The 24,203-nt window shown below is 37.0% G+C and overlaps 1 protein-coding gene across 7 annotated transcripts; it reads left to right on the top strand.

Moving 5' to 3' along the window:
- LOC107594699 (ASXL transcriptional regulator 2) lies at positions 1-24,005 on the top strand. 7 transcript variants are annotated; one of them, XM_016284847.1, is made up of 13 exons: positions 1-173; positions 4,433-4,515; positions 4,707-4,709; positions 5,864-5,972; positions 9,739-9,883; positions 11,928-12,046; positions 14,456-14,573; positions 14,771-14,911; positions 14,990-15,150; positions 15,243-15,339; positions 15,888-15,993; positions 16,350-16,986; positions 19,899-24,005. In XM_016284847.1, the coding sequence occupies exons 1-13, from the start codon at positions 117-119 to the stop codon at positions 21,762-21,764; spliced, it is 3,642 nt and encodes a 1,213-aa protein (XP_016140333.1). In that variant the 5' UTR covers positions 1-116; the 3' UTR covers positions 21,765-24,005. The 7 variants fall into 7 exon arrangements, with proteins under 7 accessions (XP_016140333.1, XP_016140332.1, XP_016140335.1 ...); XM_016284846.1 differs by having other exon boundaries at positions 9,736-9,883; XM_016284849.1 differs by lacking the exon at positions 4,707-4,709.
- Positions 24,006-24,203: the final 198 nt, after the last annotated feature.

Raw genomic sequence — 24,203 nt, 5'->3', positions numbered from 1 at the left:
TCGTCTCTTACAGTAAAAACCCAATATGGCAGAGATGGAAGGTCTTGCACGTTAACTAAAGCAATATCAACACTTTCTACAGCACCCAGGTCGATTTTGCGCGACCGTCCGCAGACATGAGGGAAAGACAGAAGAAGAAAAAGGGGAGGACGTGGGCAGAGGCCGCCAAAACGGTAAAACCGAAGACTTCTTGAGCGTTTGTTTAGCTTGTTTTCGCCTTGTGCTCCCACTTGTACAACTGTGTTTATGAGTTCATGACCCGCTGGTGTAGCCGATTGCGTATGCATCTCGGGGCCTGGTTTCTGTTGGCGTTGTTAAAGTGCATTTAGATCCATACAATGCCTAAGCGTGACATAACGCATGCATGAAACGGGTTTCTTTACATTTTTGGGAACTTTTGATCTGGGTAGTGATTTCATGAAGCGTCTGTAGCTTGACGGTTCGTGTCAGTTGCTAGCTCAGGCGAGGCAGCTTAGCGCGCTTATAGACTAGTGACACTTCGCTGTTAGCCAGTTAGCTTAGCTCAACTAAACCCGCATAAACAACCCAGCACTGCCATTAACCTCTCGAGGACACAACAGTATTACTGTACTTTTGAATTCGTCTGTGTTTTCTGCTGTAAAAGATCATAATCATCGCAGTATTGTGTGTCGGTAGACACCGCTAGCTTGTCAAACGCAGCTTGTTTACTTTTGTGCGTCCGTGTTTTTGTATGATATCTTAAATTAGCGGAACTTTCCGCATTGCTGTTGAATATAACTTTAGACCCAGGCTGTAATATGCGACATATACGGAGTTGATGCACAGTAAGTGATACAAGTGTCTTCAAACTAAAGTTCCACGTTTGTTTACAGCTTCTGATTATGCACCTGTTTTGCGAAGTCCGACTTGTGAACCAATTTTCAGTCGGATCTTTTAATGAATCGGTTTACCACGAATCTGACTGAACCGTTTGTTTCCGAATTGTTCTGAAGCAAACCTTTTTTGGACGTGTCTAACTCTAAAACTGATTCGCTCACCCACACATGTGTCTAATTCCTAATTAATGACAGTTAAAAAAAGTAGGCTACGTTATAACAGGTTTGCACTGCAGTATGTTGAACTTGGAAGATTACAATAAATAAGCTATTAATAAAACTTTAAGTCGGCATGAAGTGAAAATGATCCATATCTGTTTTATAAACTCATTTTATATGTCTTATTGTGAAGAGTTTATACGTGCATATGTTCAATTTTGACTTTGTGCAATCAAAATGTAATAACTCACTGTTTTTTATTTAATTAATTATTCCTAATTAATGACAGTTAAAAAAAGTAGGCTACGTTATAACAGGTTTGCACTGCAGTATGTTGAACTTGGAAGATTACAATAAATAAGCTATTAATAAAACTTTAAGTCGGCATGAAGTGAAAATGATCCATATCTGTTTTATAAACTCATTTTATATGTCTTATTGTGAAGACTTTATACGTGCATATGTTAAATTTTGTCTTTGTGCAATCAAAATGTAATAACTCACTGTTTTTTATTTAATTAATCAATCAACAAATAAATATACAATATAACAGAGTACCAACCAACAGTAGATACAAAAAAACCAACAACTCGATCTAGAAACAACAGTCTTCTCTTTGGTGAACGAAGCAGATATCGTCCTCTTTTGGAAGGCCAAACAAAGTAGTTTCGCTTTCACAACGAAACACACAGCGCCTTCACGACATGGCGGCGGCGGCAACAACAATACTACAGCGAGAATAAAAGTTACGCCTTCTTTCTTTGTGTGAACATTTGGGTGGCGTTATGCAAATCTTCTCACACAGTGACGTAGACACGTGGGGGCGTGTTTTAGGGGGGCGTGGACAAGTCTTAACTTTTATAAAGAATATATCTTTGGGTTTCAGACTTTAGTCTTTGCAACTTTAGGGATCTTATCTATGCACGAACAGCTTGTAACACTCCAAAGAGAAAGGAAAATTTGAAATTGCATCATATGACCCCTTTAAACGTGTTCATGAACCATTAAGTGTGACTAGAATGTGCCCAAACAGTTAATGTTGTTTTACAAGAATTCAAAACTCCAGAAACTAGTTTTGTGCAATGTTTACTTGAAATGTCTGCTTGCATTTTTCTATTAAAATATGCCACTTGGTTTGTGTTGTTATTTAGTGTATTGTTATGGCATAAATGCATTGAAAAGTAAATAACCTTTTATATATTAGCCATCTATTGACCACTGTAATCTAACTTGTGAAAGTAAAGCTCTGGTTTTGAGTCCACGTCTATTAAGTCTATGTTAAATTTTGACTTTGTGCAATCAAAATGTAATAGCTCACTGTTCTTTATTTAATTAATTAATCAATCAACAAATAAATATACAATATAACAGAGTACCAGCCAACAGTAGATACAAAAAAAAAAAAACTCGATCTAGAAACAACAGTCTTCTCTTTGGTGACATATGCAGGACGTATCCAATCATTTAGGGGCATTTTCACGACGTTGCTTTCAACTAAAAATGGAAAAACTTGTAGGTGTTTTGGCTGTTCATTTACACACCAATGGCAGTTTGGGGACCTGAAAAATCTAATGGTTTTCAAACTGCAGGTTTTTAAAAAGGATACTCTTATCATCAGTCTAAACTACAAAAATGCAAATGTATAAAAATGGTAACGTCCTTCGCATGCGTATTGTGTGTTCAGTTTACAGGTATGTGTGCAGGCGTGTAGTGTTTATTTACAACGTGACATCGCCAACTACTGGTCTGGCATACATAATATAGCATTTCGTTTTTGCCGATCCGTGTGAACGGGTATCGTTTTGAAAATGCTGTCATGTGTACACAAAACTTTTAAAAAGCACAAAGGACATTTTTGCTTTTCAGTTTTTAGTATGTTATTGTGTAAACACAAAAATTAAAGTGTAAAAGTCCACTTTTGAGTGCAGCACCTACGTCTCAACATACAATCAATAACCAGTGCATAGAACCAAGTCTCCACTTGGTTTTTCTGTTTCAATAATCCATTGCACTCAGACGTAAATCACAACACACAACAAAAGATCTGTTGCTACTTCCATTTCATCATGGCTTCAGTTGAAAAAAACAACAATATGAGCCTACAAAAGTTTTACAACATAAAGAACCTCTGAAATTGTTTTAAAAATAAAAAATTAAGGAACTGTTCGAAAGAACTCATTTGAGGAAATGAGTCAGATCTTCCATTATTAATAAAAAAATAAAGCACACAGAATAGTAGCTGTCATTGGTAGGCATGTTTCCATTCGAACTGATCTATATAGCATACAAAAGAGGCTTATGGGGGAAATACAGATGTGCAGGTATTTTCATGCCGGTATTTGCTGTTTCTTACATATTATAATACACTTTACTATAATAAAACTCAATACCATGGCCACAAAAGATAAGTGGAATCTTTAAATGGACCCCTTAAAATGCATGTGTGTCTTTGCATTAAATAACAAATATCAAACCCTATTAAAATGCATTAAAAAAACAAATTAGTGTGAACTTGAAACTGGCTTCATACATCTACCTGCTGTGCAAAAATGTCTCAGAAATGAAAAGTTGTTTCTGAGAAAAGGTCTGACATCATTTAATTGCAGATGGTGAAATTCATAGATTTGTAAGAGAGACTGAAGTGTCCAGCAGGGCTGTTATTGCTAACTATAACTAAAAAGTCATCATTTGAAATAAATTAAAATATTCAAAAAGTTCAACTTATTTTATTTCAACTGGTTGCCAAGCCAATATTTCTTATTTTCATTTCATTTAAATTGCGGTACTAAAATAACTAAAATAAAAAACTTAAATGACAAAACGCAACACAATTGCTAAAACTTTATCTATTATTAAATTGAAAACAAAAAAAATAAAATCTATAGTAGTACATCAATAGCAATAAAATATCACTGGTTTTCAGATACATTGTGGTGCCATTGTATGTGCCTTGTGTCTAAGAAACTGGGTTTCGTGTAAGCAAATGCATGGATGAATAAATGTACTTTCCTGACCAAAGTAAGTAAAGGATGACTGAAATGAATGCAGGACGTGAGATCACATCATCAGTGTGACACAGCAGGGGTAAAGCAGCTCTTGGGCCTCCATCCAGCAGCTGACTTCATGTGTGCTTAAAAGCCACAGATCACTTGGCATTTCCCAAACTCTCGAAACACGACCACTTTTGAATGTAACTCTCTCACCCAAGCTATACATGTTTCTCTGACCCAATCAGAAGTAGGTCAGTTTCACAGAGAGGGTTGTCTGCTTCGGTGAGGTCAACTAATGATAGAATTCGAAGTCATTACTGTTTAACCAAACCTCCTTTTTTAACTGACCATCAGATCGAATTCATTCTTTCTCTGCGGTTGAGTCACTGCTGAATTGTTCACTTGTTTCCGTAATACTGTTCACAGGTGCTTGAGAAGTACCCCAACACACCGATGAGTCATAAAGAGATACTACAAGTGATTCAGAGAGAAAGGCTTAAGGAGATAAGGTGAGGTCATTTTACAGAGTATTATTGTTTTTATTAAAATAGCAATTTCTTTATCACACACACTTTACTACAGATTGTGCATCATATACATTTTTTGTTTTATTTATTGTATTTTTTTTATGTGGCCACATATCTAATTTATCTCTTTTACATATCTCTTTTTTTTGTTTCATTTCTTTGTTGTCTTCCAGAAGGTAAGATTATACAGTAGTACATCCTCCCCTCCAACTAACTTAAATCCATTAGCCAAGCCCTATGCATGTTATTAACATGTCCCCACTTGACACAGCATGCAAAGGGACTCCCAAGAGCGAGGACCTAATGGCCGTGGCTTTGACCATAGTGCTTGTCCTCAGAAATGGCTAGTGGCTTGTTGTGCTTCTGCCAGATTTGCTCTGTTGAAGATGCTACATAATAGCTATACTAAATAAATGTAACCTCCTTAAGCCTGTTTTATTGTCATTGCGATTCTTTTTTTTATATACTGTAGACTAAAACTAATCGGTAGTTTTCTTGAGAAGACACATAGTACAAAACAAAATGTAGAAAATATAAGTCACTTTTGTTCCTTGAAATAAAGTTGACATGAAATAAGATAAAATCGAACTAACTGAAATAAGTTCAAGCACTAAATCACTAACTGCAAGTAAATAAAAGCTAAAACTAAACTGTCTAAACTAAACCAAAACTGAATAAAAATAAAAACATATTTAACCTAAATAGTAAAAAAAAAATAAAAATAAAATGACAAAAGCACAGAACAGAATAACAAACATTTCAACTAAAATTAAAATTGGAAATATAAAAATAATAGCTAGTTAAAAATATATATTTAAATATTATTAAAACAACTATAATAGTATATAAATAATAAAAAGAAAAACAGAGCTTCCTTTCACATACAAACTACAATTTACTTAAGTTACTTTATATTTTCTTTGAAAGATTGTCTTAAAGAACTGAATTTTAATGTCTGTGTATATTATGTGCCTTGACAATTTCTCCTCATTGGGTAGCAAAGAATGTATATTATATATGTATATATTTTGTATATATTTGCGTTGTGCTGCACAGTTAGAAATGGAAGACACACAGCAACTAACACTTTTAATATGTTTATGCACAGATCAACAGCCAGACATTTTTAGTAATTTTTTAGCCATATTCAGACATAATGTAGCATGTTTTCAGTATTTTTAAATAAAATAATTTTACTTTATTTAAATTTATTTTGACATACATACACAAATATCTTTAAATCAACCTCTGAACTGTGATCTTTGTTGCAGCTTTTCAGTTGTGTGAAGGCAGTGATTGATTTAATCAGCTGTTTTGTTTTTTACTCCAGTGGAACGTCGCCTCTTGCCTGTCTCAATGCCATGCTCCATACAAACTCACGTGGAGAGGAAGGGATCTTCTACAAGGTCCCCGGCAGAATGGGAGTCTATACACTGAAGGTAAACATACTTAAACATAACCAGAATCTCAAAGCACTCTTTATTATGCAGCACACACGTCAGCAGTGTGGAAGCATTTATACTGTCGGATAAAGACAAGAGGTCCTCGCTGCAGCCTGTAGCACGATGACGTCTCTGGATCAGATCCAATACGTATTGGATGTTTGACGAGCATGCGCAGAATTGGATTTTAATGCGCATGCGCAAAGTGGGGCTGTCATTGAAGCTAGTATTTAATGTAAATTAAACTGTAATTACGAGATATAGGAGTGTTTCATAGGCTTACACAAATTATATTATACTGTGATTTTAAACTAGTAGTGTATTCAAACTTGATTTAAGCAACAATGGTGTAGTTTTGAATGAGAGTTTAGTATGTAAGCTGTTTATTTTTTTATTAGTTTGATTCGTTTTAGAAATAAAACTCTACTAATTACAATTTTGTTCTTTATGAAAAAAATGGGGTGTAACTATTGTCTTTATTTTTTCCTCTGATAGTCTAGTCAAGATAGTTAGATAGTTCTGTCAAAAATTTGTTCATGAAATCACGCCACCCCTGGCATAGAGCATCAGACCAAATGCAACAATGAGTAATAAAAGCAATTTTAGGATGATTGTAATTGAAATGGCTGAAAAATCATAAATACAACCACTAGTAATATGATTAAATGGCTTATCACTTTTGACCAACAAAAACGGTTTCGTCTTATCACACGAAATCCATAACATTTTGTCAGCACATTCTGAAGATGATTTGACTCGGATTTTGGTGAAAATCGAACCAAGGCTTGAGGAGGAGTTCGAAAAAGTAGGTTTACAGCATAAATCAAAATGGCCGACAGACAGTTCAGATTTGCTAAGATAAAATTGGTATGTCTGTTGTCGGCATAAGCCAAGGAATATTTTGAGAGCAGTTTCATTGCAATAGGCTAATGCAATCAAAAGTTATTAGCATTTTTAGAAATTTCATAATTAATAATAAATCAATGGTTTATTACTCTTGACCAATAGGTGGCGCTGTTACCAAATTGATGTGGCGGGGTCAGTGTGAGGTGACAATGGCACATACACAGTTTGGTGCAAATACGTCAAAGCTTTGCAGAGATACAGCCTCAGGATGCATTTTGGCATCTTAACCAGCAACCTAAAACGAAAACCGTTTCGTATATCGACACGAAATCCATAACTTTTTTGCCAGCTTGGTCTGAAGATGATCCGAGTCAAATTTGGTGAAAATTGGACTAACGGTCTAGGAGGAGTTCGAAAAAGTAGTGTTTTGTGATTTTTGGCCAAACCATTCATAAGTTATAAGCAAAAATATGCATTTTTTTTTAAATCTCCTGACCACTAGGGGGCACTGTGCCAAAACACTGCAGGTAGTCTCAAGTCATGCTTGTTATAACACACACCAAGATTGGTCTCAATACGCCAAACTGTTGCGGATATATAGCCTCACATCCATTTTTACATGCTTTTCGTAGAATTCCTTCGTGTGTTATTCGAGAACGGTGGGACAAATCAACTTGAATTCCATAATAAAAAAAAAAAAAAAAGACCCCCCCCCAAGAAGGGGGTCTGATCTGATGGCCAAAAATGATTATTTTACTAACTTATTAATTTTAAGTTAAATTGTGCTTTGTTGGTATAGTGTCTGCTAGAATGTTAAAAATGTTCAGTGTTAAATATTTTGAAATGGTTGTTTTGTAATAGATTTTTCTTTGAAAAGCAAGACAAAACAGTAAAAAGCTAATTTTGGCTTTTTAATTTATGCAATGGTGAAAGAAATTGGCAAAATACATAGGGAAAAACCCCCTGAAAAACTGTGTTCGGTATTCGGCCCTCGGCCAAGAATTTTCATTTCGGTGCATCCCTAATTCCTGTAGCTCAACATAGTGTTAGCATCACTACAATCATAGATTTGATTTTCAGAAGATACACAGAGTGCAGCCAGTTGGGTTCTGGAAGTAGAGTAAAAACTCGGCCTGTCGCAATAATCAATATATCGACTTATCGCGCAATATATGTACATGACCTCAATAATGTTTGGTGACGCAATATATCACCCATTATATTTACTTAAAAATTAATGTCACCATGTTTTGTACATTCCACTTGCGCCTGTATCTTTTGCAGCTTCTCGTACATACCGTGGTGTAGTCATGCGGTGCTCGTTCAAATTTTAAAAATGCTTCTACAAAGTTTCATCTGCAGATATGGTCTTGTTTAGGGATCTGTGCCTTTGTGCATACGGACGTCTGACTGCTAAGTAGTGATTGTGTTTTTCAGCAATAGTGTGCACCCTTAATTTACAGAGAAAAGAAGGTCAGGAAAAAATCTGTAGATGGAAAAATCTCCATACAAGTTCTTTGTGCATTTTTCTTTTTTTTCTGCTTGTTACTTTGCACTTTTTTTAGAAAATGTTTATTTACTATTTATTCTGGTTTTTAAGGTATCTAATATTTTGATACTTAATTTCCATGATCTAAATATTCTTAAAAATTTAAAGTTTATTGTCATTTGGAAGTGTGTAGGCCTTCTTGCATTATTATGCTGTTACATTATGATTATATAGTCAGTAGCATAAAATGGTCTTTAAAATGACAATAATATCGCTTATCGCAATTATTTCTGGGGCAATATATTGCACAACAAAAAGTTGTTATCGTGACAGGCATACATAAAACTCCAAAAACACCATTTTCCACATAAGGAAAGTGATTTTTAACAGTAAATTGTAAACCCTTAAAGACAGAGCTGTTATGAGCTCCAAGGTTATTACTCTATATGCTTTTGTTTAAGCCATCTATTCGCATTATTTCAACTTGTGTTTAAAATAATCATGTTTAACAGCATAATTTGTAGTAAAAAAAAAACTGCATTACCCATAATGCTGTGCAGAAAATTAATCCAATCAGAGTTGCAGTGAGCAAATTATGCCAAAAAAGATATGCTTGTATATATATATAAAAAAAAAATATATATATATATATATATTTGTATATTAAAATATTTATATATTATATAAATATAAATATATACATGTAAATATTTTCAAAATATATAGTGTATGAGTGTATTTATATATACATAATAAATATACACAGTACACACACATATATTATGTAAACAAAAACTTTTATTTTGGATGCGATTAATCGTTTGACAGCACTTATATATTATTTTCACCATTGTTTTTTAATTTGATTGTCATTTTTAATGTCTTGGGATTGTGTTTTTTTTTTTCCCTTCACTAAATTTGGTAGGTACACAATTTTTGTTTTTTTTGTTTTTGGACTTTCAAATACTTTTTGCTTCAAATAAAAGTTTGTAGTGTTGTGGTTCACCTCATAGCTGGTTTGCTTGTTTTATGGCTTATAACACTTTAACAGAGCATTTTTCAAAATCCTAATGGGGAAAAATGAGTGGAAAAAATGCTTCCAGAACCAACGCCGCGCAAAAAGTGAACACACATTAATTCACTATATACTGCTGCTAACATGTCTACCTTGAATGAAAAGTAAATATAAATGTGGGGTTTCTATTGCTTTGGTTTGTTCATACAGTTCTGCTGACTGACATGAATATTTATTATACCACTATTATAATTAATGCTCAATTAACGTTCGCGTAACAGGCCCCAATTCTCCCAATGATCTATTAAATGTATTAATTAACATTAAAACAGCTCATTTGAATCTGATCAAACAGTTAATGGAAATTAGTGTTGGGCATGTGATGTGTATGGCTTGTGTTTGTATGTGAGCAGAAGGACATTGGAGACATGGTGAAGGAACTGTCAGAAGATGCTTCAGAGGACAGCAGTGATAACATGTCTGATACCCGAAGCACAGAAAATACCAGCACCACTACCTACAGCAAAGATGGACGCAGAGGAAGGTGGAAGAGGAGAGGTACCACATTTTATGAATTATGTACTGTATAGCCATAATTAGAGCTGGAGTGTGCAGTTTTTGCATCCCTAGTGTCACCAAATAGAACTGCAGAATTAATAGTAATTTTCAAACAGGTTTCCTGAACATTCCATCTGTCATACCTTGCAAAGTGCTACTTCTACTTCTGGGGGGAATTAACATACAGACAGCTTGTATATTAAACTGGGATTTGAACATTTAACATATAATTTCTTACTTAAATGCATTATAATCTATCATTCAAATGTTTGGGGTTGGTAAATTTTGCAATAACTTGCTTTTGCTCACCAAGACTGCATTTTCTTTCTTTTTGTGTGCAAAAATACAGTAAAAAGGTAATATTGTGAAATAATTGAACAATTTAAATGAATAGTTTTCTATTTTAATATACTTTCAAATGTAACTTTTTTTTTTTTTGTGATGGCAAAACTGAATTTTCAGCATCTTTACTCCAGTCACAGTTACACAGTGTCACAGGAAACAGTTGTGCTGCATAATATTTTTGTGGAAACCATGATTTTTTTTTCAGGATTCTTTGATAAATAGAAAGTTAAAAAGAACAGCATTTATTTAAAAAAAAATGTTTTGTAACATTATACATGTATTTACCGAATAAAAATGTATCCTTGCTTTAATGCGTCCTTGCTGGAAAAGTATCCACTTCCTGAAAATAACATTTGGGCTGACCCCAAATTTTTGAACGGCAGTGTACAGTTAAATAAAAAAAAAATGTAATTCAAGTTTAACTTAGGGCTGTTTGTTATGACTGTGCCTCTTGAAATATCTCATAGTTGTTTGGGAGAACATTTTTTTTAAGGTCTTGTCCAAAAGTTTTTTAGTGGGTGAAGCTTATTTTGTGAATCTTAAACAGGTCACAGCATATACACAGCATGTATAACTAATAATAAAGATCTGAAGAAATGTAAAACTGTAGTTAATCAAATCACTGTTAGATATCATGACTGATGCCATCTGTTGTGGGATGGAGTATGTAGATTACATTCTCAACCATGAATGTGTAACTCATACGCTGATATGTAGAAATGACCTCACATCGAAGTTTAGCCCAGTTCAAGTCAAAATATTAGTTGAATGCAAAATACCCTTTAAACAGGAAATTCTACTCTCTCTTTTTTTTTTTTTGATACCACTTCCTCGTATATATGAGAGAGTAGTACGAAGCTAACTGAACAAATGTAGGTTTTTACCACAATTCATCTTGCAGAAACTAAGTATTTGAGAATAATGCACTCTAACAGAGTGAATTCATGCAGAACCAAGTACTGTAAGTAAGACTTTCGTCTAAATATCCTGGTGAAACTTTGAAGCTGTGGATTGAGAGAATGAAGATTGTTGTGTAAGAGAAAAAAACAGGAAATAATTATTGATTTAGCAGCATGCTGTTCATGGGAGTTTGTTTTATTAAGTGTTTGTCTTTTTAAAAACACCCATCCTTTAAAAATGTGCTTGGAATACTGTAAAGTTATATTACAGTGAAACACATTGTGTTTTAATTTTTACGGCTCAGGTTCTGATCTCATTGCATTTGCGTTTTAGTTGTGTTGCCACTACATATTACATTTGCTAAATATATAAATGTGTTTTTATGACTTGCAGACTCAAACATTTGTTGTGAATTCTGCAGATTTAAATATGTCACAAAGGAAAGTTAAAAAAGTGTATTTATGAATTTATGGTTGTCATGGAACAACATAATAGCAACATAATTTCCAGATGATTCAAGATGATGCAAATTAAAAACTTTTTTTAATAATAAAAACACACTAAGACAAAAATATATTTGAATGCTTTTTTTTTAATATATATATATATTTCAGAATATAGACTGCACTAATCATGTACTTATATTGTTCTTTTCAATGTATTTGCAAACTGATTGTGTATTTGTATTAAAATGTCATGGAGTCAAATTATGCATATGCCGGTTCAATTGTGTGTGAGTATAACTGTGGTATTGATGTGCAAACATGCAACTAATGTATTGCTTTCCTATCATTCTCAGTGCCAGCAAAACTGCAATCTCAGCCGTCCTCCCCACAGTCTCGCTGTTCATCTCCGTCAGTCTCCAGCAGCAAACTCATATCTCCATCACAGAAACACAGCAAGAAGGCCCTCAAACATGTACTGCCACTTACATTTATTATTTATGCTTATTTATTAGGTACTAATAAATAAGCATAATATGCTTATTTATTAATTACTTCCGTGTCGTATCAGTAATGCTTCAAGGGATAGTTCACCCAAAAATGAAAATTCTGTCATTAATTACTCACCCTTGTGTCGTTACAAACCTGCAAGACCTTCGTTCATCTTCGAAACACAAATTAAGATATTTTTGACCCAGGGTTATTTCTGACCCTGCATATATAGACTGCTACGGAACTACCACGTTCAAGGCCCAGAAAGATAGTAAAGGTAGTGCGTCGTGATACTGTTGTGAACGTGTGTCGAAGACTGACACGGAAGAGAAAAAATTGTTGAATAAAGTAGTTTTTTTTGTTTTCTTTGCGCACAAAGTATTCTCGTAGCTTCATAAAATTCATGTTGAACAACTGATGTCACATAGACTCATACGCTGATATGTAGAAATGACCTCACATCGAAGTTTAGCCCAGTTCAAGTCAAAATATTAGTTGAATGCAAAATACCCTTTAAACAGGAAATTCTACTCTCTCTTTTTTTTTTTTTGATACCACTTCCTCGTATATATGAGAGAGTAGTACGAAGCTAACTGAACAAATGTAGGTTTTTACCACAATTCATCTTGCAGAAACTAAGTATTTGAGAATAATGCACTCTAACAGAGTGAATTCATGCAGAACCAAGTACTGTAAGTAAGACTTTCGTCTAAATATCCTGGTGAAACTTTGAAGCTGTGGATTGAGAGAATGAAGATTGTTGTGTAAGAGAAAAAAACAGGAAATAATTATTGATTTAGCAGCATGCTGTTCATGGGAGTTTGTTTTATTAAGTGTTTGTCTTTTTAAAAACACCCATCCTTTAAAAATGTGCTTGGAATACTGTAAAGTTATATTACAGTGAAACACATTGTGTTTTAATTTTTACGGCTCAGGTTCTGATCTCATTGCATTTGCGTTTTAGTTGTGTTGCCACTACATATTACATTTGCTAAATATATAAATGTGTTTTTATGACTTGCAGACTCAAACATTTGTTGTGAATTCTGCAGATTTAAATATGTCACAAAGGAAAGTTAAAAAAGTGTATTTATGAATTTATGGTTGTCATGGAACAACATAATAGCAACATAATTTCCAGATGATTCAAGATGATGCAAATTAAAAACTTTTTTTAATAATAAAAACACACTAAGACAAAAATATATTTGAATGCTTTTTTTTTAATATATATATATATTTCAGAATATAGACTGCACTAATCGTGTACTTATATTGTTCTTTTCAATGTATTTGCAAACTGATTGTGTATTTGTATTAAAATGTCATGGAGTCAAATTATGCATATGCCGGTTCAATTGTGTGTGAGTATAACTGTGGTATTGATGTGCAAACATGCAACTAATGTATTGCTTTCCTATCATTCTCAGTGCCAGCAAAACTGCAATCTCAGCCGTCCTCCCCACAGTCTCGCTGTTCATCTCCGTCAGTCTCCAGCAGCAAACTCATATCTCCATCACAGAAACACAGCAAGAAGGCCCTCAAACATGTACTGCCACTTACATTTATTATTTATGCTTATTTATTAGGTACTAATAAATAAGCATAATATGCTTATTTATTAATTACTTCCGTGTCGTATCAGTAATGCTTCAAGGGATAGTTCACCCAAAAATGAAAATTCTGTCATTAATTACTCACCCTTGTGTCGTTACAAACCTGCAAGACCTTCGTTCATCTTCGAAACACAAATTAAGATATTTTTGACCCAGGGTTATTTCTGACCCTGCATATATAGACTGCTACGGAACTACCACGTTCAAGGCCCAGAAAGATAGTAAAGGTAGTGCGTCGTGATACTGTTGTGAACGTGTGTCGAAGACTGACACGGAAGAGAAAAAATTGTTGAATAAAGTAGTTTTTTTTGTTTTCTTTGCGCACAAAGTATTCTCGTAGCTTCATAAAATTCATGTTGAACAACTGATGTCACATAGACTATTTTAACAATGTCCTTACCACCTTTCTGAGCCTTGAAGTGTGTGTCAGTTTCGTTGCTGTCTATGGAGGGTCAGAAAGCTTACGGCTTTCATCAAAAATATAAATTTATTTGTGTTTCATTTTTGGGTGAACCCTCCCTTGAAGCATTACTGATACCACATGGATATATCTACCATGGTATATTAAGATTTTTATTGAATTACACATTTCTGCTGTTGCACAATATACACCGTCATAACACCCTGGCCTGCTGAGATATTAACCACTGTTGGCTGGTTTAAACCTTGAGCAATTGAGACCCCCTGTGCTCTCTGTTTGCAACACGGCAGTAACCTATGTTACGTAAGCTGTGGGTTTATAGACATTCTCGTTTTTTGTCATACTTCATTTATAGGCACTGAAACAGCAGCAGCAGAGGAATCAACGGCGGCAATGTGGAATCCCCAACACGTCCAGCCCACGACTGCTCCTCAAGACTGTCAAAGACATGGCTCACGACTCCTCCAAATCCTGTACATACACGCATACATACATACTCCTCCAAATCCTGTGCATACATACATACATAGTCCTCCAAGTCCTGTACATACATACAGCATGTCAGTTTGAATCAAATTAAAGCCTGCTCTTCAGTTGTGTCCAATTACATTTTTGACCGCTCATATAAATGCAAAATAAATATTAAACAGAATGTCTCTGTTTGCTCTAGCTTGGGAGCTGAAACAGACAGAGCGCTGCCCTGCCAGTCCACAGAACTCTACCTCCAGTTCGTCCTCCTCCATCAAAGCAGATGTGTGCCACACGACTGGGGCCCGGAAGGTGTCCCAGCGCACCAGTAGGCTCAGTCCCAGTGAGTATCTTCACAGATCACTGTAATTCGTGTCAGCACATAAGATGCCGTAACTGATCCCCCGCCTTGGATTTTCAGGACAACTGAGGCATACCAAGTGTGCGATAGATGTCGAGACACCAGATTCCATCCTTGTCAACACCAACCTGCGAGCGCTCATCAACAAGCACACGTTCTCAATGCTGCCTACAGAGTGTCAACAGAAGCTTCTTAAGATGCTGCCGGAGGTCGACCAGCAGGTAGCAAAACACAAAAGAACCCTGCGGTGTTGAACATACAGTATGATTTTGTGGATCATGAATCTCTAATTGTTATTGATAATACTTTGCAGGCTAGTATGGATGGTGCACTGAAGGTGACCAGCTCTGCCTTGAACAACGAGTTTTTCACATCAGCAGCACAATCTTGGAAGGAGAGGTTGTCAGAGGGTCAGTTGTTGTCCTCAATGATTTAAAAGTAGTTAAAAGCTTAAATGTGCACAACATAATTTTGCTTTACTGGCATTGCTCTTGAACAGCACTGGTTATTGAAATTTAGGTGAAAATATCAGTGTGGATGCAACAAAACACAGAAGCAAATGTACTGAAAAAGTATATAAAGTATATAAAAATACCCCACTGTATGTGGAGGTGTACTTGTCACCCAGTTTATTCTGCAACCGAAAGTGTCCAATAATACAGGGGCTACAGAAATAAAATGAGTAGTGTTTGGCAGGTCATGCGATCTCAGTGTGGTAGCCACCATGAGAAGGCAATGTCCTGTAGAAAAATACAGATTTTTTCTAAGCTTCCAATATTGCAAGAGTCATTTGAATTTACTTAATCTTAAACATTTTTTCCAAAAGAACAATACGTTTCTATAAAAAAAGTGAAACTCTTTAAGAGTAAACATTTTGCAGTGGAAAAAAGTTACTTGGTGTGCTATATATAAATGTATCTTCAATATTTGTGTGACTTATGCAAGGCTGTATTCTCAGGTGAGTTCACACCAGAGCTGAGACTGAGAATGCGGCAAGAAATCGAGAAGGAAAAGAAAGTGGAGCTTTGGAAGGAGCATTTCTTTGAGAGCTACTATGGTGAACAGTAAGTCAGCCACCAAGCCTTATGGAAATACTGAAAAAGAAAATCAGAGAGTATGGTCTAGTTCAGGAGTGTCCTATTCTGGAGGGCCACCTTTTTTTTTTGCAGAGTTTAGCTCCAACACATCAAAGTTTCTAGTGATCCTGAAGACACTGATTAGCTGGTTTAGGTTAGCTTAATTAGGGCTAAAGCTAAACTGTAGCATAATGTGGCTCTCCGGGAGCATGATTGCATGCCCTGAAACCTGAAAATGAATGGAAAATTGGTTAGTGGGTCACTAGATTATTGTATCATAAGTGATGTTTTGTTTTTGAGGTCCTTTTTCCTATTATTCTGTCTCTTCTTGCTTTTAATTTCAGATCTGGACTGAGTATAGAGGAATCCAGAGAACTGACAGAGGATAGGAGTGTTCCTGAACCAGCTAAAAGAACGGTCTTATCAGAAAAGCCAGAGACTGTCAAAGAGTCTCAGAAGGTAAACCCAGTGACAGAGGTCATCCACATGGAGTTGAGATCTAGAGATGTGAAATCAACAGTAACGCATATCTCGACTGAAGAGCCGGTCAAACCTCCTGCTCCAGAGCAATCACATTTATCCTTAGACACGAGAAAGGATGCACAGGAAGAACTGATTCCAGAGTCCTCTGTTCAGAAAGCAGTGGAGACCAAACCTGACAGTGAAAAAGCACTGGAAAATGAGATCACATGTAAGACCCCAGCATCTCCTTTGGAAGCAGTGGTCACCTGTTTGGAAGGAAACGAGACACACACCCCTAAAGATGAAATTCCCGTTGGTGAGGCTGGACAAACTGTAATGGAAAGGAATGAGGTTGGATCTCCAGTAACTGCTGCCACATCTGAGCCTCTAAAAAGAAAAGTCTGTAGTGAACAGGATACAGAGCTCAGAACAGAGAAGAAGCCCCGTGTCACTTCATCAGAAGCGTCATCCACAGTGACAGCTAAAGAAAAAGTTGAACAAAGAGTACCTCCTCTCAAAGTAAGTTTTAGGTTTCTTTCGTTTGAACAAACCCCTAGCCTTAAATGGCTAGTTCACCCAAAAATTGAAATTCTGTCAATAATTACAATGTTGTTTCAAACCTGTAAGACCTTTGTTCATCTTCAAAACAAAGATTAAGATATTTTGTTACATTATATTATTAGCAACTATCACGTTTAAGGCTCAGAAATGTATTAAGGACATTGTTAAAATAGTCCATGTGACATCAGTGGTTCAACCATAATTTTATGAAGCTATGAGAATACTTTTTGTGTGCAAAGAAAGCAAAAATAACGACTTTATTCAACAATTTCTTGTCTTCCGTGTCAGCCTTCGCTGCGCATTCATGAGAGTACCATAACACCTGTGTGGTTCTGCTGACACAGGAGCCGGCGTTCTGACGTAGAACGTCACATGGAATTTTTTAACAATGTCCTTACTACCTTTCTGGGCCTTGAACATGTCAGTAGCGTTGCTGTCTATGCAGGGTCAGAAAGCTCTCGGATTTCATCAAAAATATCTTAATTTGTGTTCCGAAGATGAATGAAGGTCTTATGGGTTTGGGACGATATGAGGGTGAGTAATTAATGACAGAATATTCATTTTTTAATGAACTATCCCTTTAAGTATTAAAGGTGCAATGTGTAATATTTACATCGATCTATTGACAGAAATGCAATATAATATACATAGCTATGTTTTCAGAGGTGTATAAAGACCTTACTTAAAGGGGTCATATGATGCTGCCAAAAAGAACAGTATTTTGTGTATTTGGTGTAATGAAATGTGTTTATGCGGTTTAATCTGAATATTTGGGTTGAAGTGTTCTGGAACAGTGTTGTAAATACAACTTAACCACTGATTTCTAGTCGTGTCCATTTTTGGAAGGCCAAACAAAGTAGTTTCGCTTTCACAATGAAACCGCGTCACACACGGCGGCCTACAGTGAGCAGAGGCCGGGGGCTAGCGTGAGAATGGCCGGCGATTTCGACGAAGGAGCATCCGGAAGGACATGCGACGACTCCGGGCTGGACTCCGCTTCGTCCACGGTGAAAGCCGATCCGGCGATTGACAGCAAAAAGTTGTAGTATTTCCTCAGCGACCAGCACGGATCAGCTCCAGGCATGACTAAAGCAGATATCGTCCTCTTTTGGAAGACCAAACAAAGTAGTTTCGCTTTCACAACGAAGCACATAGCGTCTTTATGACATGGTGGCGGCGGAAACAACAAAACTACAGCGAGAATAAAAGTTACTCCTTTCTTTGCGTGAACATTTGGGTGGCTTTATGCAAATCTTCCCACATAGCGACGTAAATATGTGGGGCCGTGTTAGAACGAACCGTTTTAGGTAGGCGTGGCTGACTCTTAACGTTTATAAAGAATATCTCTTTGGATTTGAGACTTTAGTCTTTGCAACTTTACAGATCTTCTTTATGCATCAAGAGCTTGTAACACTCCAAAGAGAAAGGAAAAATTGAAATCGCATCATATGACCCCTTTAATGAACCGTTATGTTTTTATTACCTTAGATTGAGCAATTTATATCTATATACACCACGGGTCCCCTTACATGGAAGTTGCCACCATGTTTCTACAGTAGCCCTAAATGGACAAACTGCTCTACACAGCGCGTTTCGTCACTTTGTTGTTCTTGCAAATAAAACACTGACACAATGATGAATAAGTACATCAATTTATTAAATAATTAAGTAAATATAATTCCTTAATTTACCTTTGTAAAGAAATCTCATTGCTCTCTGCTGTCTTTACCGACGACGTCTTAGTCCTTTATCGGCCACCGTAGCTTCTCTAAAGGGAGGGGTGAGCGGGTGACTGAGCCGTTGGTTGCAATTCGCAACCTCACCGCTAGATGCCGCTAAAATTTACACACTGCACCTTTAAGCAGTGTTGCACACCCTGTCTACGCCAGATGAGAGTATTGCGATTCATCAGAACCCATTAGAACAGGGGTGCCCAAACTCGGTCCTGGAGGGTTGGTGTTCTGCAGAGGTTAGCTCCAACTTGCCTCAACACACCTGCCGGGAAGTTTCTAGCATGCCTAGTAAGAGCTTAATTAGCTGGTTCAGGTGTGTTTGATTAGGGTTGGAGCTAAACTCTGCAGGACACCGGCCCTCCAGGACCGAGTTTGAACACCCCTGCATTAGAATCATTTGTGCTATTTCCGACATGAATGATAATTGGATTTGGAAGGTTTGCTTTGATGTTTCCAATGTAGACAGCTTTAATCTGTTGACAGTGGTCACACCCAGTGTAGACATGATGTTGCTTGTCGTTTGTACTACAGTACTTATATGATTGATGTAGGTGTGGCTGCTGTATTGTGTGAGTTGTTGAGAAGAGGATTTGCTATCGCTTTTCTAAGCAATCAGACTTGTATACAACCAGAACACTAGCAATCACCTAGGCATGTTAAAAACACTCATAATCCTTTAGCAACCACATAGCAATGCCCAGGCAACCACTCAAAGCACCCTAATATTGTAGTACACTCTTAAAAATAAAGGTGCTTCATGATACCATTGAAGAACCTTTTTGTCTAAATGGTTCCATAAAGAACCTCTAACATCTGAAGAACCTTTCTGTTTCACAAAATGTTCTTTGTGGTGAACGAAGATTCTTCAGATTATAAAAAGGTAAGAAAGAGATGGGTCTTTAAAGAAACTTTGACTGAATGGTTCTTTGTGGAACCAGAAATGGTTCTTCTATGGCATCGCTGCGAAGAACCTTTTAAGCACCTTTATTTTTAAGAGTGTAGGGAATTGTTCTGTACAAAGAACTGTAGAAAATCTAAAGATATTTTTTTGCTGCACTATATAAATTTTTTGACATTAAATGCTACGCTCAGTGGAATTTTCACTCTCATAATAACACTCAAAATCTTTCTTTGCAGATCCCAGTGTCAAGAATTTTCTCTGCCCCTGCGTCTACTGAGCAGGTATCTCCAAGGACTCCGGTTCCCGTTCCGTTGACACCCCCTAGCATTCGACCTGGTCGCACCGGTGCACGCACTCTAGCTGACATCAAGGCAAAAGCCCAGTTAGCACGTGCACAGCGTGCTGCAGCAGCAGCAGCCGGGTCATCTTCCTCAATGGGAACTGGCTCAGTTGGAGGTACCTCAACACCCTCTCCAGCTCGGTCCCTGTCAGAAGATTTTTCACCAGCAAGCAGCAGAAGTCAATCGGTGTCGCCTATAAAGCTAAGCTCTGGAACTCCAGCTCCTGAAGGCACGGTGTCTCTCTTACAAACCTCTCCTTCCTCAGGTTCCACTGGACACGCAGACCCTGGTCTTGCACAAGCCTTCAGTGCAAGCCAGGGTTTTTTAAAAGATAATCGCTCTTCGATGGGGTTGCAAACCACTCAGTGTACGTTGAACCCAACGGGCAAGGATCAGCATAACCTCCTCAGTCCTGCGGGGACGCTAGCACCTTCATGTCAGGCAGGAAACGTGACTGTCTCGAACACAATAGCAGAAAACCAGAGACCACAGCAAGCACCTTTTTCAGGAGCGTCAGTCACCAAGCCTAGCTCTTTAATCCCAGCAAATAATCCTCTGGTCACCCAGCTTCTTCAAGGTAAAGAGGTTCCCTTAGAAAAGATCCTCCCAAAGCCACTAGCCAAGGTGGAGGTTCAATCTGTAGCCATTTCATCCAGAGATAAAGGGAATCTTGGTACCACCACTGCTGGGTTGAAAAAAGATAGTTCAACAAACCAAGAAGATGACAAAAAACTTGGGAACCAAGTTCCTTTTGGCATGCAAGTCAGAAGTGTGGACAAGTTGGTAAAAGTTGGTACTCCGGACCAGATGCTCCATCCACTAAGGCACAAATGCATGCAGAAGAACACCAGCTCCAACTCCCAATTCCAGTCCTGTCAATTAGGTCACCTTGAGGGTAGCCATGACCAGAATATCCATCTAGGCATCTTTGGACGGAAAAGGGTATCCAAGCCAGCTATGACAGGACACTACCTCCTCAACGTGTCCACATATGGTAGAGGATCCGAGAGCAGCAAACGGCCGCACCTAAGTAGTAATACAGGCTCTGCCCTCGCCAACCTGAAGAAGGAGACAATCGAAGCAGAGGATAGTGTGAAAGGGAAGACGGAATCACTTACCCGTCACCCGAATTTCCCAAGGGTCAAAGTGGAACAGCAGGGATGTGTCATCAATAAACCAGATGATGGTTTGCCACCCCAACCCTGCTCTGATATAAAGTCTGAATCTCTATCACTGAGTTGTTTGTCCAGCAAAGACGAAGGCAGCACTTCTATTAGAACCAAAGAAACATGCTCAAGAGCGCAGCTTGATATGTGCAGCAGTATACAGGGTAAAACAGAGCCATATCAGTTAGGTGACTGTCACCAACGCACGTTCCTGTCTCAGAAAGCCCATAATGGACCTCAGTATGGTGGCACTATCAGCATGTCTGTCCCTCACGCACTGAACCACAGCATGGCTAACACTCCAACTTCTCCCACTGTGTCCTGCAGCGGTGATGGTGAAACGTCCACTGGAGGTATGATGTCTTTTTCCGTCACCGTCACTGCCATACCTGCCGGTCACCTACTGGATCAGAACAGTCAGGATGAGACCTCACCTGAGCAAGCCTTCATAGAAACCTCTGGGATGGAGGACGTTCAATCAAAGTGCTACTGTCGACTGAAGGCTATGATTATGTGCAAGGGATGTGGCGCATTTTGTCATGATGACTGCATTGGTCCATCCAAACTATGTGTCTCGTGTTTGGTGGTACGATAATGGTCATGAGGATAAACTGCAACTTGTTCATTCAAAAAGAAGCAATCACTGCAGTGAGGGTAACAGAAATGTTACGACAGTACAGCAGTGTCCATGTATCCGTTGTCATTTGAGAGGCTAGCTGTTGTGCTGTATGGGGGGAATTCACTAAGAATGAATTGCGCCCGCTAATAGTGCTGTTTATTTGCACGTAACTTCTGCTTTGTTTTAGCAGATGATATATACAGGAGTTATGCAAATCAGGTAACATGACCAGCAAGTCAGTTCTGAGTACTTAGTTGTGGCGAATGCAGCAGACTACCTTTATCTGGCATGCTTTACTGGGACTGTTCGGTATGGCTGCACTAATGCAATCCAGACTTTAAATCGGCTCTTTAGCGTGCCGAAAGTGCTCGACTACACTGTATGTCTGGATATGTACCCATTCTTTTCTCAATCATTTGCGTTTCAGGGCTTTAAGCGCCTGGTTAAACTGGATCGTGGATGCTAATGAAGACGCTGTAGGCTTTTGCACTAAAATGCAACGCGCAACTGTTTAGTGAATTCGCCCCTTTGTTTTTCTTTACAGCACAAACAATAACACGCTAAAAGATGAGGTATGAAAAACGTGCAATGCCAAGTAATACTTCCTCTCATTCATTGAGCACCTTGTTTTAGACTCAAGACTCGATATTGAATAGTGGCAATATTTAAGGCTGGTTCTATTTCTGTTCTATTTTTGTAATATAATTTTAGAAATTGAAATGAATATACTACTATTTTTGTATATGTTAATAATCATGATTCCCCTCCACCCTTCAAATTTCGGATCTTGTACGCGTAATTCACACTAGTTTGCTGGATCAGAAACCAATAACATCAACATTTAGTCTTTGCATTTCCTGTAAAGCTATTTGTTGGTTGGTTTAAGCCTTTTTGACACAAGCAAAGAACCACACAACTGAAATACCAATTACTGCAGAATTACTGTGAATATGTAAACCTAATACATTAACCTGCCTTGTTATATAGGTTTATATGGTACTGTTCAAAGTTATTTATGGGATAGAAGGGAGTTTTGTCAAATATGTTAACAGGCTAGCACTTCTCTTAGATCGGTGGCTTTTACATGAGAGAAGAATGTAAGAGCAGGTTTATACTGATAATGGCAATAATTTGTATATTTTCAATATTTATAAAATTAAGAGCATTAGTCCCTTACATCTCATTTTCTTCAGAAAAATATTTATTAGGGTTGCACTTTTTATGTTCAGAAAATGTCTTTGCTCTAAAAAAAAAAGATGATTTGTAAGAATTAAAGCACTTCTTAAACAAACTAATGTACCCTCTCAGGAGCAAAACCAGGTCTTAATCATTTCAATAGCCTGTGTCGAATCATTTGAGTTGTTTACATTGCCTCTAATTGGACTAAACTTAGTTTTTAGGGATAGGCAAATAATGCAGAGTATCAACAGCAAAACTATTACGAGCAATGAAGTTAAACACTCAGAAGGGAGATTTTATGAAGATTTTTTGTTGTTTTGTTTAGTATTGTAAATACTGACGTTCTTTTAGATGTACAAACATTTCTACAAAGCATCTTGCCTAAACATATCCGATTGTCTCTGATAACTGAAGGTTTTGATTTGTGAAATACTGTCCAACACATCATAATTTTAATCATGTTTCAACATTAAATGTCGTGGCTCAGTTTCTGTCCTGAAACAATTCTACAGATACATTTTGATACCAATAGTTCTATGTATGTTAGAAAACAACTTGTTGCATCTTTGAATTAGGCTTTTTTTTTATCATCTGCCTTCCAGGCAATAGAAATGTAAAATCATTTAGATAATATTTGCTTGGTACTATACCAAAGTCGATTTATGGGGACTAGATAATCAGATTTTGTTTTTAATGTCTTGTCTAGTTAAGCAAAGTAATATATTTTAAGTAATATATTTTAATAAAAAGAAGAAGTCTATTTACAAATCCTTTTACAAAATGTTTAAGAAACAGGGTATTTACTATATCTTTATATTGGCTGTCTCATTTTGGTACACCTGTGTCGAAGGTGTACACAAACTTTTTACACAATTTTTTCGTACCAGGGCCCTTGTGATCTGTTGATATTTTTGTGTGGCTAGTTTTGCCTGCGATGAATTGATGTGTCCTCACAGTGGATTTTTAATTGACTAATAATATCTGTGTGAAACTTGCAGCTCACTTTATTGATTACTGAAAGTCTAGCTTTTTACAGAAAAAAATCCATCAGGTTAGTGTTTGTGTTGTATGAATAAAATTAACTAGCGTGGTGGTTGGGTCGTGCTGAATGTCTTTGGGTGTGAGGTTGTTTCTAGGTAACTGGCTTTTATTGACTTTTGTCAAACTGTCGCTTTCATATAAAGCCTGGAAATTAGGCTATTTGATTGGTTTTATCAGCAGGCTATAATTTAGTTG

This window comes from Sinocyclocheilus grahami, unplaced genomic scaffold (genome assembly GCF_001515645.1).
Source record: "Sinocyclocheilus grahami isolate Dianchi unplaced genomic scaffold, SAMN03320097.WGS_v1.1 scaffold189.1, whole genome shotgun sequence".
NCBI classification, from domain to species: Eukaryota; Metazoa; Chordata; class Actinopteri; order Cypriniformes; family Cyprinidae; genus Sinocyclocheilus; species Sinocyclocheilus grahami.
Note: the sequence above shows the minus strand (reverse complement) of the source record. Positions and strands in the feature narration are given on the sequence as shown.